This window comes from Grampus griseus, assembly GCF_964374135.1.
Source record: "Grampus griseus genome assembly, chromosome: 21".
Classification (NCBI taxonomy): domain Eukaryota; kingdom Metazoa; phylum Chordata; class Mammalia; order Artiodactyla; family Delphinidae; genus Grampus; species Grampus griseus.
Window position 1 is genome coordinate 22344160 of NC_139015.1, and position 13831 is coordinate 22357990.

The 13831-nt window shown below is 34.3% G+C and overlaps 1 protein-coding gene across 2 annotated transcripts in view; it reads left to right on the forward strand.

Annotated features, from left to right (window-relative positions):
* TNKS (tankyrase) overlaps positions 1-13831 on the forward strand; it is a gene marked incomplete at its 5' end in the record, with an annotated part of 176260 nt that overhangs the window by 133315 nt on the left and 29114 nt on the right. For both annotated transcript variants that reach the window (XM_082680365.1, XM_082680366.1), the window contains 5 exons: positions 982-1061; positions 4225-4370; positions 6326-6491; positions 7837-8056; positions 8352-8461. In XM_082680365.1, coding sequence (XP_082536491.1) covers positions 982-1061; positions 4225-4370; positions 6326-6491; positions 7837-8056; positions 8352-8461 — 722 coding nt within the window. The remainder of the gene's footprint in view (positions 1-981; positions 1062-4224; positions 4371-6325; positions 6492-7836; positions 8057-8351; positions 8462-13831) is intronic.

Sequence of the window (13831 nt, forward strand, 5' to 3'; positions counted from 1 at the left end):
GCTCAAGGAAGGTGTCTCTGGCCACAAGATATTGAAATCTTAAGCCTGGAAGAGAATTTCTGGGAAACCAACCAACGCTCACTTTATAGGTGCGAAAACTAAGCTAGTCAAATGATTTGTCCATCATCACAATAGAGCCCAGTCTAAATCCAGGTTTTCTGGACTTAAGTTCTTTTGTGTTACATGAGTGTGTGTACACATGTGCATTATAAAAGCCACACTTAATGTCCATGATCATACTTTGAGTGATAAGCATTGTTTTCTTTAAAAATCTTTTTATTTGGGCCAATGTATAATGAATTTTTGGTTTGTTTATAGTATTGGATTAATCAGAATAACTCATTTGTTAGCCTCATAACTTCTAGACTTAACAGCCTGTTTTAATTATATTCTATTTAACATTTGTATCACACCTCTTAAGACATTTTAAATTGCATTTCCCTGAAGCCATAAATGCGAATTAAACAAATTTCTGTATTTAGTAGGCCTTTATCGTACACTGATTATATTTTCTAAGGTCACTGATTTCAGGAGTATTACTTCTGTTTCATAGTGTAGAAATTGAGACCAAAAAGAAAGGCTAAACATTAAGTACTGAAAGTTGAGTGGCTTCCCTCGGTTTACATAACAGAATCTATTGCAAAGCTTCGCTCCAACACTTTGAAAGACCAATGTATCATAAAGATGTCCGTGATCTCATGGTCCTATGATTCTCCATTCCCCTTTGCCAAGTTTTGACCATAAAATTTGAAAGACAGAGTAATTGGGATGGAGAGGATTTGTGTGTCCTAAAATTTGTTTGAATTTGGCTTATGATAAGGTGGATATAGATTGAAGTAAGACACCACAAAACCTTAAATTAGATCTTAGAAATTTCTGACACCTTAACCTCTCTCTTTCCATTCACCAAATAATTTTCCCTCCTTAGCTACTCTGTGATTCCTTGAAAACCAACAGTACCCTTTCCTTTCTTTCATGTAGAAAGTACACCTATACGCACTTCTGATGTTGACTATCGGCTCTTAGAAGCATCTAAAGCCGGAGACTTGGAAACTGTGAAGGTAAGGTAGTGCTTTAATGTCTTGGGTAGCTCTGTGGAACCTTTGCTTACCAATTCATTTTAGGCTTGTAAGTGAAACTACTCAAATCCAAACAATAAAAGGGATGAGCAGAGTAGATCCATAAACAGGAGAGATCTTTAACTGTGAAGGTTTTCCTAGTATGTGCCGTACATTAAACCACTTTCTAGTCAGTTTACTTCTGGTTATATGAATGCTCTTTTTATTTCTACTTTTATTAATTAAAATGTTATTTTGGCCACTTTCATAAATTTCCAAGCTAGTTCAAGCCCAGGTAATAGTACAGTAAAGTTTGAAACAATGTTCTTGACCTTTTCCAAGAGGTTCTCACATTTGCTCTAGGAAAGCATCCTTATGATCCTGCAACCATTTGGAATTAATTATATGCAGAAGATGGATCTTCTTTTCTATGTCATTGCTTGCCAAGGAAATTGTATCAACCTTTACTTGTGGTGTAGAAACAATGATTATAGATTGAATTTTTTCAAATATAAAATTATATTCTAGTATTGAATACACCTTTTTAAAACACATACACTTCCCCTCTATAATCATTCATGTGTGGGAGAAGATAGCAGAAAGGGGTATGAGTTTTATTTTTGTTTGGGGATTGGTCTTGTAGTTTTATTTTTTATTCCTTTTTTTAAAGAAAGGCTAATTGCAAATTTGGTATTGATAATCTTACCAGCTTATTTTTTACAAACTAATCTTGCTCATTTCTTATTGTCGTTTCTTACTAAGCAAACTTGGTTTTTGTGATTTTTAGCAAACCAATTTTCGTACTCTCGATGATGTATACTGGTTGAAAATGACAGTAAATGCTTTCTAAACTCTGTTGCCTAGAAATTTTATTTTTGTTGCATTATGTGGCTACTTCCAACCTCTCTTCCATCTTACATTAACTTCTAAGTTATTTAAAGGAAAATAGTAAATTTCAGTCATAACAGCCACTAGAGAGAAATTTTAAATTTCTCTTAGATCTGAAATTATATATATTTTTTCTTAAAAATACTTTTATCATTTGAAATGTATCCTAATAAAATCTTAAAATATAAAAGCGATTAGGACTCCTTTTCTGTATCACAGCATGATAACCCCAGTGCTAGAATGGCTATGTGTGCCCATTATAATTAAATTAATAGTTTATTATTTTTTTAATGTGTAGGTTTTAATTCCTACGTCTTGTATGTATTAGAAACCATGCCACAGCTTCCAGGTTTCTTAAACAATCCATTCACAATAAAGGCCAAATATATTTTTATGAATAGAGTAGAAATGGCAGAAGAAAACAAAGCACAAATTAAGTGAGAATTAAGCATGGTAAACTTTTCCTTCCTTAGAGGCTTTAGAAAGCATTAGAAATTAGTTATTAGAAAAAAAGGCTGTTTGCTGAGTAAAGTATTTGAGAAGCAGGTAGGAAGGATATAAAAATTGCCTTGGCATTCAAAAAGAAATTGAAATAGAATAGAGGATAAAGAACTTCCAAATAGTAAAAAGCAAATACTTAATAAGCCGAATTGGCTTGCCTTTTGTTAGTAAAAACATAAAATAAATTGGGTTTCATTTCCTACCTCATCCCCATTTTGCCACTGTTCTCTGCAAAAGAAAAAACAAGCTAACTTAGAATATAAAGAACTAGAATAAAAGCAGCAGCAGGAAGCAGCTTCAGTCATGTAAGACACCATAGGTGTTTATTGTCAATTTTTGTAGCCTTTCTTTCTAGTTTATGTATTTATTTATTTCTATTTAATTTTGTTTTTTGATTCTATAATTTATATATTAATAAAATATATAAAATTTGCCACAGACTCAGTTGTCATGAAAAGATATAACCTGGCCAGATGACAATGGCTCTTGAGATTTTAGTCTCTCCCTTATGCCCAGACTTCCTTCTGTCATATAAAAATTGTACCACCTGAAAAGCCCTGTTTTTACCCTACCAGCCCCTCCTCAGTATCTCCATAGATATCTTCCAGGTTTAGAGTTTTTATATTATAATAGCTCATTACAGTGAGCTATATATGAAAGCCCTTGCCATCATACCTGTAGCCTAGAAAATGTCACCGTTTTTCTCTGCTTTTTTAACTTAAGAATCCTTCTTTTCATTACCTCTTTTCTCATCACTTCCCTGAGTTTGGGTAATTAAGTAGGTAAGCAATGATGTAGCAAGAAGATCAAAAGATTAAGAATCAAGAAAGTGGGGTTTGAGTTTTTATTCTACCCCTTACCCACTGTATGAAAAAGGATGTCACTTAACTTCTCTGAGCCTTGGTTTATTTATCTGTAAAATGGAGATGATGATTGTTTTCACACATAGATAATCTCTCACTGAAAAAATAGGAAATTCTTTATAAATTGTTCCTCAAATATTTTTATTGTAGTCCATCTGTCACCATCAGCGATGCAACCACTCTGGCCTAACTTTGCTTCTGCTGCTTTGTAAGCAAACAGTTGAGCTTGTGCTGAAATGATAATATTCAAAAGGAGAATAGGTGAAATAGAAGAGATTTGAAGGATACAGCTGAAGGAGATAAAAGGCCAGAAACTAGAACATGATCAGAATCAATCTGACGTGTAGACTTAGACAAATATCCCCTCAAAGATCAAGTAAAACATTGTTGACTGCATGGCTTTGCTGAGATGGATCAAAGGGCCAAGTGGATGGCCCAGACAGAATTAATGTAATTTTCCCAGCGCCTTCTTGCCACATCAAAGGAGGCAAGAATTCTGGGTAATTCTGCAGTCAACCAGGGTTGGTCTTATTTGAGCAAAGAGTGGCTAAGAGCGTGCTGGTACAAGCATACAGGCTGTTACAGGCAGTCTCGGGGAGGAAAGCCTTATAACTATGAAGAAGGAAGGCACCATTTGCCTTGGAAATGCTTGCCTTATTATGAGTTTTTCTTTTTGATTAAGATTTTGGCCAGGAAATGTTGAAAAAGATTAAATAGCTCTGCAAACATAGACACTGTAAAGCCAAACATCGTGCTGATTTTAAAACATCACTTGTATTATCTAATCTTTGGAAAGAAATATTCATTAGAAAAATATAATTTATCCAAGATGTCTGCAGTATTTTAGAGCGAGTTCTATGAATAAATACTAACGTTCTTCTTGTGTTTGTGTGTGTGTGTGTGTGCCATAAAAGCAACTTTGCAGCCCTCAGAATGTGAATTGCAGAGATTTAGAGGGCCGGCATTCTACACCCCTACACTTTGCGGCAGGCTATAACCGTGTGTCTGTCGTGGAGTACCTCCTACACCATGGTGCCGATGTCCATGCCAAAGACAAAGGGTATGCATTAGAATTTCACTGTTTGGGATTCATTTTCTTGATACTTAAAATTTCTTTTCTTTATATTTTTGAAGTTTTAGGTATTTTTTCCCTATTAAGAAAGTAATGCATGTTTTTTTTAAGTTTAAAGCATAAATTAAAACATTATGGAAATGTATAGTATAGAAAGTGAAAAGTCCCTCTCACTCCACCTCCTAGCGATTACAGCATCAAAATTTTGTTGTAACCGTCTGGAGTTTTGAAGGACCTGTCGCAGTGTGTGTGCTGTTGTGGTGGAGCTTATTTTTAATGTAAATGATGATGTCACTGCACACGGTCTGCTTTGCAATTTGCCTTTTTCAGCCAGTAGTATATGCTGAATGTCTTTCCATGTCAGTACTTAATAGTTCATTTCATCCTTTTAATGCCTATATATAGTATTTTACTGCATTATGTACATGTGTTTATATAGTTTGTAATTTATTGTTTATCCCTTTTTTTGCTATTAAAAATGTTTAATCTCCTCCTAAAAGAAGCCACCCATCCCAAAGTCATATTAATAGAAACATAATTTTATTTTTACTCATTCAGATATTCTCTATTTTTTATTAGTTTACTGAACTGTTTTAATTTATCTAGACAGAGTTTAAAGCAGCCGTGGAAGCTATTTAGAAAAGCAAGAAGGAAGTTTTAACTGAAATGAGCTTCCATATCCTGAGTTAATTTCATATCATCTCAAAATATAAATAAGCACCTTTCTGTGTAATTACATACCAGACTGCTGTAGAATTAAACCACACAACTTAGACCTCAGTTAACCATCTTGGGCTTATTTATCTTTTAAAAGGGATACATCAGACATGAATATTTAATAATATTATCACTAGCTCTTTCAAAGTATTATGGTGCATTAGAGAGGAACCAACATTTGTTTCTATTGCCATCAGCGCCCCCCACTTTATTCTTGGCCACGCCGCGTGGGATCTTAGTTCCCCGACCAGGGATTGAATCTGCACCCCCTGCATTGGAAGTGCAGAGTCTCAACCACCGGACCGCCAGGGAAGTCCCTCTATTGCCCCATTTTAGCAGTCAGTATTTTTGGTCTCAAAACATTAAAAACAAAAACAGAAAAACCTGATCTCTCTAAGTAAAAAGGTACTAACTTGATACCTTGTGTTTGCTGTGTACTAAGTGCAACTTAAACTTATCCTTTTGATGCGCCCTTTTTTATGGGGACATCTTTGTCCTTTTAGAATGCCAGCTGCCTTCCAATCAGAACTTAGAGTCATCACAGGATAGTTTGCTCATCTGACTAGAGTTTATGGTTGATTTCATTGTTTTCTTTACAGAATACTGAAGTTTCTCTATCACTTGGATTTTGAGTTTTCATTGCTTGGCACCTAAATATTTAAATCTATGCACAGAAACCACTACCAGATTATTAACAATAAAAAAAAAAAAGCCAAAAACAAAAGGTTGAACTTGCCTAAGTAAATAAGTTAGATTGCATTGTGTATTTTATAAGTAAGCAAGCATACAGTTTTCACTAGGAAGACCCAAATGGAAGAAAAGCTGAGAGATGATAAAACCAGGTTATTAATTAGTTATTCCTGAAATCACTTTGTAGTGTTGCTCTTTATATTGCCAGGATGAAACCTGAATTAAAAGTATTATAATAGAACCTTTTTTTATGGGTATATCTATACGTATTTTAAGAATAAAGATTGCTGTGAAATTTATATCCATCACCAAGAAACTAAGTTAAGTCCTTATATTGAAAGGGACATTTTTGAAATTTTTGAAATTGTTAATCCTTATTTGGAAATGGATGATGCTGTCTTCAAGATCAGAGGAGAATTTTTTTTTTTAAGTGAGTGTTCAATATAATCAATGCCATAGAGAATTATTTTTATTATACATATCATTTTAATGCAAAGATTTGTTGTATGTCTTTAAAATAATTTTCTTTTGTTTAGTGGCTTGGTGCCTCTTCATAATGCTTGTTCATATGGACACTATGAAGTAGCTGAGCTCTTGGTAAGGCATGGGGCTTCTGTCAATGTGGCAGACTTATGGAAATTTACCCCTCTACATGAAGCAGCAGCTAAAGGAAAATATGAAATCTGCAAGCTCCTTTTAAAAGTATGTAATTTTTAAAATTATAAAGTAATTATATTTATTATTTGGTTAGGACATAAAATTACATCAGAGTAAATTATTCTATAATACAGTACAGTAAGTGCTGTAGAGACTGCTTCCATTCTCTATTTTAGGGGGATGTTTAAGTGTGATATCATGATACTCACGTAGCTTTGAGTAATGTCTGAAGTGCCTTTCTGAACTGACTTGATTATGTTGAGTCCATCACAGTTCAACAAGGTAGGTTTTGGAAAGAGTTGAATTAGTTTGCATTGTTTATCTGATACTTACAGTATTAATATCAGAAAACATTTGTACGAGAAGAACCAAGTTTTTCCATCAAGTTTGATTTTTTCTTCTTACTAGCTATTTTATTATTGTTAACAAGCTCATTTCTAATTATTAAGCATTATTTAAACATTAAAGGATATGAAGTTAAATTAAAAGATGTGAAATTAATTAAAAGATGTGAAAAATGACTGGACATGTATTTATGTCATTTTCTCTTTTTTTTTTTTTTTTTTAAACTAGAGAAAAACTTGTCCTGGTTAAATATAAAATTCTTCTCCTGCAACTTTCATGGGATCAAGTATGTTCTTATGAGTTTTGAGAATAACACTGTATTTGATACTCATTTTTATTATCACTGGTTAGTAAGAAATAACTTCTAGGACAATGTGAATTCATTGTCTAGGTTGGTTATTCCAGATTTCTCCATTGGGCCTATAGCAGTCTGTGTCAGGCCTGTAATAAAGATTCTTGACTTTTATTGACTTTATTTCATAGGTATAGATGATTAAACTTTTAAAATCAAATTAACTGTTAATACATTTCTACCTAATTTCATGATAGGTTCTAAGACTTACATTGGAAATATTTTTAAATTACCAAGCTTTCTTTTTATTGATTCCATTTGGAATTAAGTACTTTTTCCACCTGTGTGTCTTCCTCTTCTCACTTCATCAACACTGAATATCTCTATATAATTGAAATCTGGTCAACATTAATATCCAGGCCATGATTAAAAGGAAAAGTGGTTTCTGAAGACAGCTTGGAGTCTGAGAAAGTATATGATACGAAAAGTAAAAGACACTCGACACCTTTCCCACTCACCATCACTGTTGATCCTGAGGCTTGGGGCTTTGGTTGGGAAGTATTGATAGTTCGAAAGCTGATCCAGTATATTGCTAAGTAGGAATTTTGCAAGAAAGACCAAATATTGCCTCTGTTTTTCACAATGTGTATAGAATAGATAATCTTTCTTTGGATGAGTGAAGGTGAAGTTAAAAATAAAGAAACAAAACAAAGATACTACAGAAAACACAAACCCCATTTGGTTATTTTGTAGCATGGAGCAGATCCGACTAAAAAGAACAGAGATGGAAATACACCTTTAGATTTGGTAAAAGAAGGAGACACAGATATTCAGGACTTACTGAGAGGAGATGCTGCTTTGTTGGATGCTGCCAAGAAGGGCTGCCTGGCAAGAGTGCAGAAGCTCTGTACCCCAGAGAATATCAACTGCCGAGACACCCAAGGCAGGAACTCAACCCCTCTGCACTTGGCAGGTACGCATCACCAGCACTTCAAGGCTCACGAGCTTTCTTAGATGCCTAATACAGCTCACCAGAAGACGAAAGAAATGCTGAGCATGAAGAGTGCTACTCAGAAAATGCTTGATTGATGTTATTTTAAATAACTTCTTATTATAAATTATATAAATTTCTTATTGTAAATGTCTTATACTTAATTATGTGATAGTAGTTTAAAGCAAAAAGTATTAATGTTTTCTGGTCCTTATCATTTATATACATATTTTCCTTTTTCTTTTAAGCTGACATTTGCCTTTTCTCATTCTAACAGCAGGCTACAATAACCTGGAAGTAGCTGAATATCTTCTAGAGCACGGAGCAGATGTTAATGCCCAAGACAAAGGTGGTTTAATTCCTCTTCACAATGCAGCATCCTATGGGGTGAGCATGCTAAAGTTAAAGTCTAGAAAACTTCACTGATATTTACTACTTTGCTAAATGCATAACATGCATGCAATAAGTAGATAGCTAACCAACAGCGTAATTTAGCACAGTTTTAATCTTACTATTCAGAGTGTTTCTAGCCTTCTCAGGCATAACTATCTTTTGGCCAAGGACCATACTTCTTATAGCTTTTTGGTCTCTTCACATTATCTAGCACAATAATTGGTATGTAATGGCTGCTCAGTTAATATTTATTGATGTAGATAATAAATCTTAACTCTACCTTAAGTAGATTTTAGAAACTATGAAAGCCAGGAGGTTCCTCTGTAGGCATGGAAATTATGCTTGCTTATGTTTATCCTCAGCATCTTAGAAAGATTCAAGAAAATGGTTGAGCTATTGGTGTATATGGTTTCATAGAGTTCAGATGACTAGCTGAAACCCCACAGTGAAAGTCACAACTGATTCTTGCAAAGCCCTGTAACTGTAATCTGTAATCATCAGCTGAAAGAGGAAGAGGGTTGTATTCCAGTGCCTTGACATTTGTTGGACTGACTGCCTGGAAGTCACCAAGGCCCACTTTAGGTCTGATGAATCACACAGGAAGAAGATGAATGCTTTTGTGCTTGTCAGAATCCCTATTTGACTGTAAAGATGCACACGTGCCAGAATGTACATACTAGGGGCTCTCATAGATGGAATCATTATTGGTGAGGACAGTTTCTAGATTTGCAAAAGCCTGACAGACTATAAGTAAAAACTAATCACCATGATTTCCATATTCTCTTACTCTCTTCTCCCTTGCCCTTCATAATGAGAATATCTGCATCTTCTCATGCCCCCTCTCAAAGACCAGTATTTCAGGGAGATGACATGTCTGAGTGGGAATAATCAAGGAAAGCAAACAATCTAGTTTCAAGTTGGACAGAAAGGAAAGAAAATTTTACTTCCAAGTGTGATATATGCTAATTGAAAGTTATCAGATTTAATAAATATATTATTAGTACTGAAATCCTCTTGAAACTTCTGTATTTGAAGTTATCTTTCCAAAGATAATTAATCCTTTATTAAAATCATTAGAATTTTCTTTTAGCCTTCTTTCATATAAAATTCTCAATTTCACTGTACTACGTGTATTTCTGCTGAAGACCAGGCATGCTAAATATTTACTGCTAATATACTACATATACATGTGTGTATAATCCTTTTACCTTTGAGTTATAAGTATAGATATGTATCATTTGGAGAATAATGTCCAATATTTTTCTTAGCATGATCCTTCTCTCCATATCTCTAAGCCTCAGTTAAAAGTTTATCAGTTAAGAGTTTATAAAGCTGATGGGATCAGTGTCTTTTAACTTCTGTATAAATCTACTAATGAGTGAGGATAGGTGTAGGCAGTAGAATTATACTTCTTGACTTGATCTAGTAAAACATATATTGTCACCTGTGTAGCCTATGTTGATCTATGTCCTGTGTTTCCAGTATATCCCATACTTCGTGGATGTGGAAAAGTTCAGTCCTGTCAGTCTTTTCCTTTCATGGCTTTCATAGTTGTCACTGAGGATGAAGAAAGTAAAACTGAATTTTTAAGGTTTAAGTATTTTACCTTTTAATTCCCATTCTTCTGATGGGAAAGGTGTTGAGATTCTACTTATTACACATATGTGTCAATTTGTGACCAGTGTGAAAGAAAGAAAATTTATAGCGGTTCTCTTTTGTGGCTAAATATAATAAGGTAGAGTGCAGGACGGCCTTGTCTTTGTTCGTAGCTATCTTGCATTAGCTGAGGGAGTATAATGCAGTCCGCCTCCTGACCAGAGGCCCACTGTCCCGTTTTCATAAACTTATTTCAGCATTATCCACAACTCCTGCTCTCCTCTTCTAAGTCCAAGTGAGAAAGATCATGAGCATTTTTAGTTTCATTCTCTCTTTTTATGTTATCCTGCTTTTTATGACATCCCTACTGCTGAGCTCTTTGTAAATGAATGTAGCTTATGGAGGTAAAAATGAAGAGAAAGTTCTCCAGGCTGTGTAGAGGGCATTTGGTAGAGGTTTCAGTCAACCTGGTTCATCCCATCCTTCTACTAAAGAATGCTAATGAGCTAGACAGTATGTTTGTAGCAAGTACTTTTGCCTCAGTGTGTGGGTGGATTTTTTGACTCACTCTAAAAATCCTTCTTGTATTAAACTTGGAAACTTAAAAATCAAATATCTGTGAGCTAATGACTATGTACTCTTATTCACTAAAACCTTTACTTTGATGGTTTCTTGACTTTTTTTGGTTACCATGTTTTTACCATGTACAACATATACCCACCCTCCCACCCCCAGTAACATCTCATAGTGATTTTCAGTTGGCAGTAGGTAAGGTCATTCCCTCCATTGAGAATCTCTGCTCTATGAAATAATTTTATCTAATGCAATTTGTATATCATATAACCTGTTGTCAGTAACCACATCAAATCTGTATTTATCTCAGTCTCAATTAGTAGACTTAAAATAAGGACCAAGGTTAACCATGATATAAAAAATGTTTAAGCTACTTTATCTTACTTTAGCTAAGGGGTAGATATAATTATATTTTCATTATCTCTAGACATATAAATCCATATGTTTTTCCAAAGCCCCTTTTTATTCATACAGCACATAAGCCTTGGCTGGATATTTTAATGAAATTATAGGGCTCTGTTAGGGTGGCAGAACACTGGTTACATAGTATTAATATCAATGATGCTTGGACTGGCCTGGCTGCGTGGTGTATATGATGTACTGCCCTGAAGTGATAGTTTGGTGAAGGAGATTTTGGTGGCACTTTGTATGGAATAGAGGCTTCTATATTTAAAATAAGGCTATTGGTAGAGTAGTTTTAGGTATAGGGTTACCCAGTGATCTCTGCTTAAATAGCTTTTCCCTGATATCATACTCTCTGCCATTTTCAACTTGTCAGGAAATGGCGCTCGTGTTTTAGTCTAGCAAGACCATGCAGGCAGATGTGGCGAAATGGAGACCTGAATTTGGAGTCTGAACCTCTGGGATCTAGTCTTTAATCTTTTCCTCCATAACCCACAAGTCTTCAGCAAGTGCCTTAATCTTTCTAATCTTCACTGTCCTCACTAGTAAAACTTAGATGCTGAGACCATCTTTACAGGGTTATTGTGATAATTAGATAAGACCATGCATGTGGAAAGTGCATTCTGTCCAAATCCAAGGGAATACAGTTATTATGAGATAACTCGGTCCACACAGCCCTTATACTGGGCCGGTCAGAATAAGGTCTGTGTGTCACTTTTATATCTCACAGCCTTAGGAATTAGCTGTATGTTTGACCAGCTCAATATCAGTATTAAATAGATTAATTGACTTCAGTAGTGGATAATGACTGGTAGCTGCAGATAAAATAATTGTGTGAGATATCTGAAATTACATAAAGTTACTTAAGCTGTTATTTATTGGTCATCATTCTTTGATACATATTTTACCTTTTTTCCTCTGGAGAGCTCAGTCAGCTCTCTGTGTGTCTTTGGGCCTTTTTATATAGAAAGAACTTACCACTTCAGTTTTTCCAAAAGGAGAAACAAAGGCATAGTTTAAGAAGTTTAAATAAAAGTTACAGATTTCATGAGAGTATATATTAATGGTAATGTGCATTATCCTGTTTGGTGTTTTTGTATTATAACGCCTTATATTATTTTTAATATACATTTACACAAGACAACTAATTTTTTTGCTCTTCAGTAGATATAAAGCATTGATATATATTTACCACACAGCATGTAGTTTTCTATTATCTCATAAGAGTAAATCAATTTGCTGAGTTTTCTCTCTCAAATTTTTCATTTTTTAATGCTTTCTCTAAAATGTATAATGTTAGGGGGATTTCATGACATTATCGTACAATTAAATTGCTCTAACTGGAACCCAAACACGTTTCTCTTCTCCCTACTTCCCAACTTTCTAAAATTAAATTAGGGCCCTTGCAGTGTTTTTATGTTGCATTTGTCATTTAAAGCATTTTGAGTTGCAGCTGAATTTTGAAACCATATTAAGTTGACTCCTGGAAACGTTCCAGCAGAGTTCAATTCCTTTTCTAGACCTTCTAGTTCAATGCTTTGCTCTTATGTATAGGACTGAGCTGTAGCTTATTTATTGCGTTTGTCACCCTTAAATTTCAGTTACTTTTTTTGCCCCAGTGGTGTGGCTGTTTAAAAGATTTAAGAATTGTGTTTTTAGTCTACTTGGGTAGCAGCATATTTCCTGTTTATTGCTGTTTCAGATGTTTGTCAGCAAATTTAATAAGCACGTAATTGGTTTCTCTAAGCATAAACTATAAATTTAATATAAAGAAAGTTTAATAATACATACCATATATATGATTCATTTTATACACACACACATAATTTTCCTTGGACTATCTAATTTTGGAAGCCTATACAAATTAGTCTACCAAATTATATTATACTGCCAACACAAATGGAGTAGAATAAAACTAATCATTAGGAACCTAGTTTAAACACCCCATAACCTTACTGGGGAGAAGCTTGAAATTACTCCGTGCTTTTGGGTTAATTGAACAAAAATAGCTATTCTTTTCAACGTATATCCTTTGAATAAGGGAGATAAATCACTGGGGTCTGTTTTAAGTGATTTTGATAGTGCTACAAATGTTACCTATTTTTATCATTTGTGTTAGAATCAATTTTATAATCATGGTATACCTCATTCATAATCCCCAAAAGATCACAAAACATGGCCTGTTCTCAGAAGCCCTAGTCTGGTTATGCTCTTTTTTGTTGTTGTTGTTGTTGTCTTTATATTGTCAGAGCAAATATGGAAGCTTTCTTAGAAGTTGTCTGATTTGTATTTTCCTCTGTTTTCTGAAATCACTTTTCCTAAAATTAGCAAGTATTTGTATTATATTTAAAAAAACACCAAAAAATACTTTAATACTACCTCAGAAGAAGTACCTATTCTTTTTGAAGTGAGTGTCTTCAAGAGAGCAAAGAAAATATTAAGGAATTTTAAAGGAAAATTTGAAGAAACATGCCCTAAATTCTATCCTGGGATACTTCTGTCCTTACTTTCCCCATCTCTTCCCATTCTCATGAAATTCAGCTTCAGATAGGTATTCAGCAAATGTTTGGTTGGTGGGTGAGTCGGTAAGAGAGAGTAAGTGAATAAGTAAATGACCCCCTTATCTGTGCTCTGACCTTTTGTGTGGAACCATTTACAGGACATCATTACTTAGATATTGTACCTCAGAAACCACATACCCCAAGTGGACCTTCCTTATAGTTTCATTCCTAATTAAACTTCTGCTACTCAATTTCTGTTAATGCTTCCATCTACCCTTTTTTTTTTTTCTTA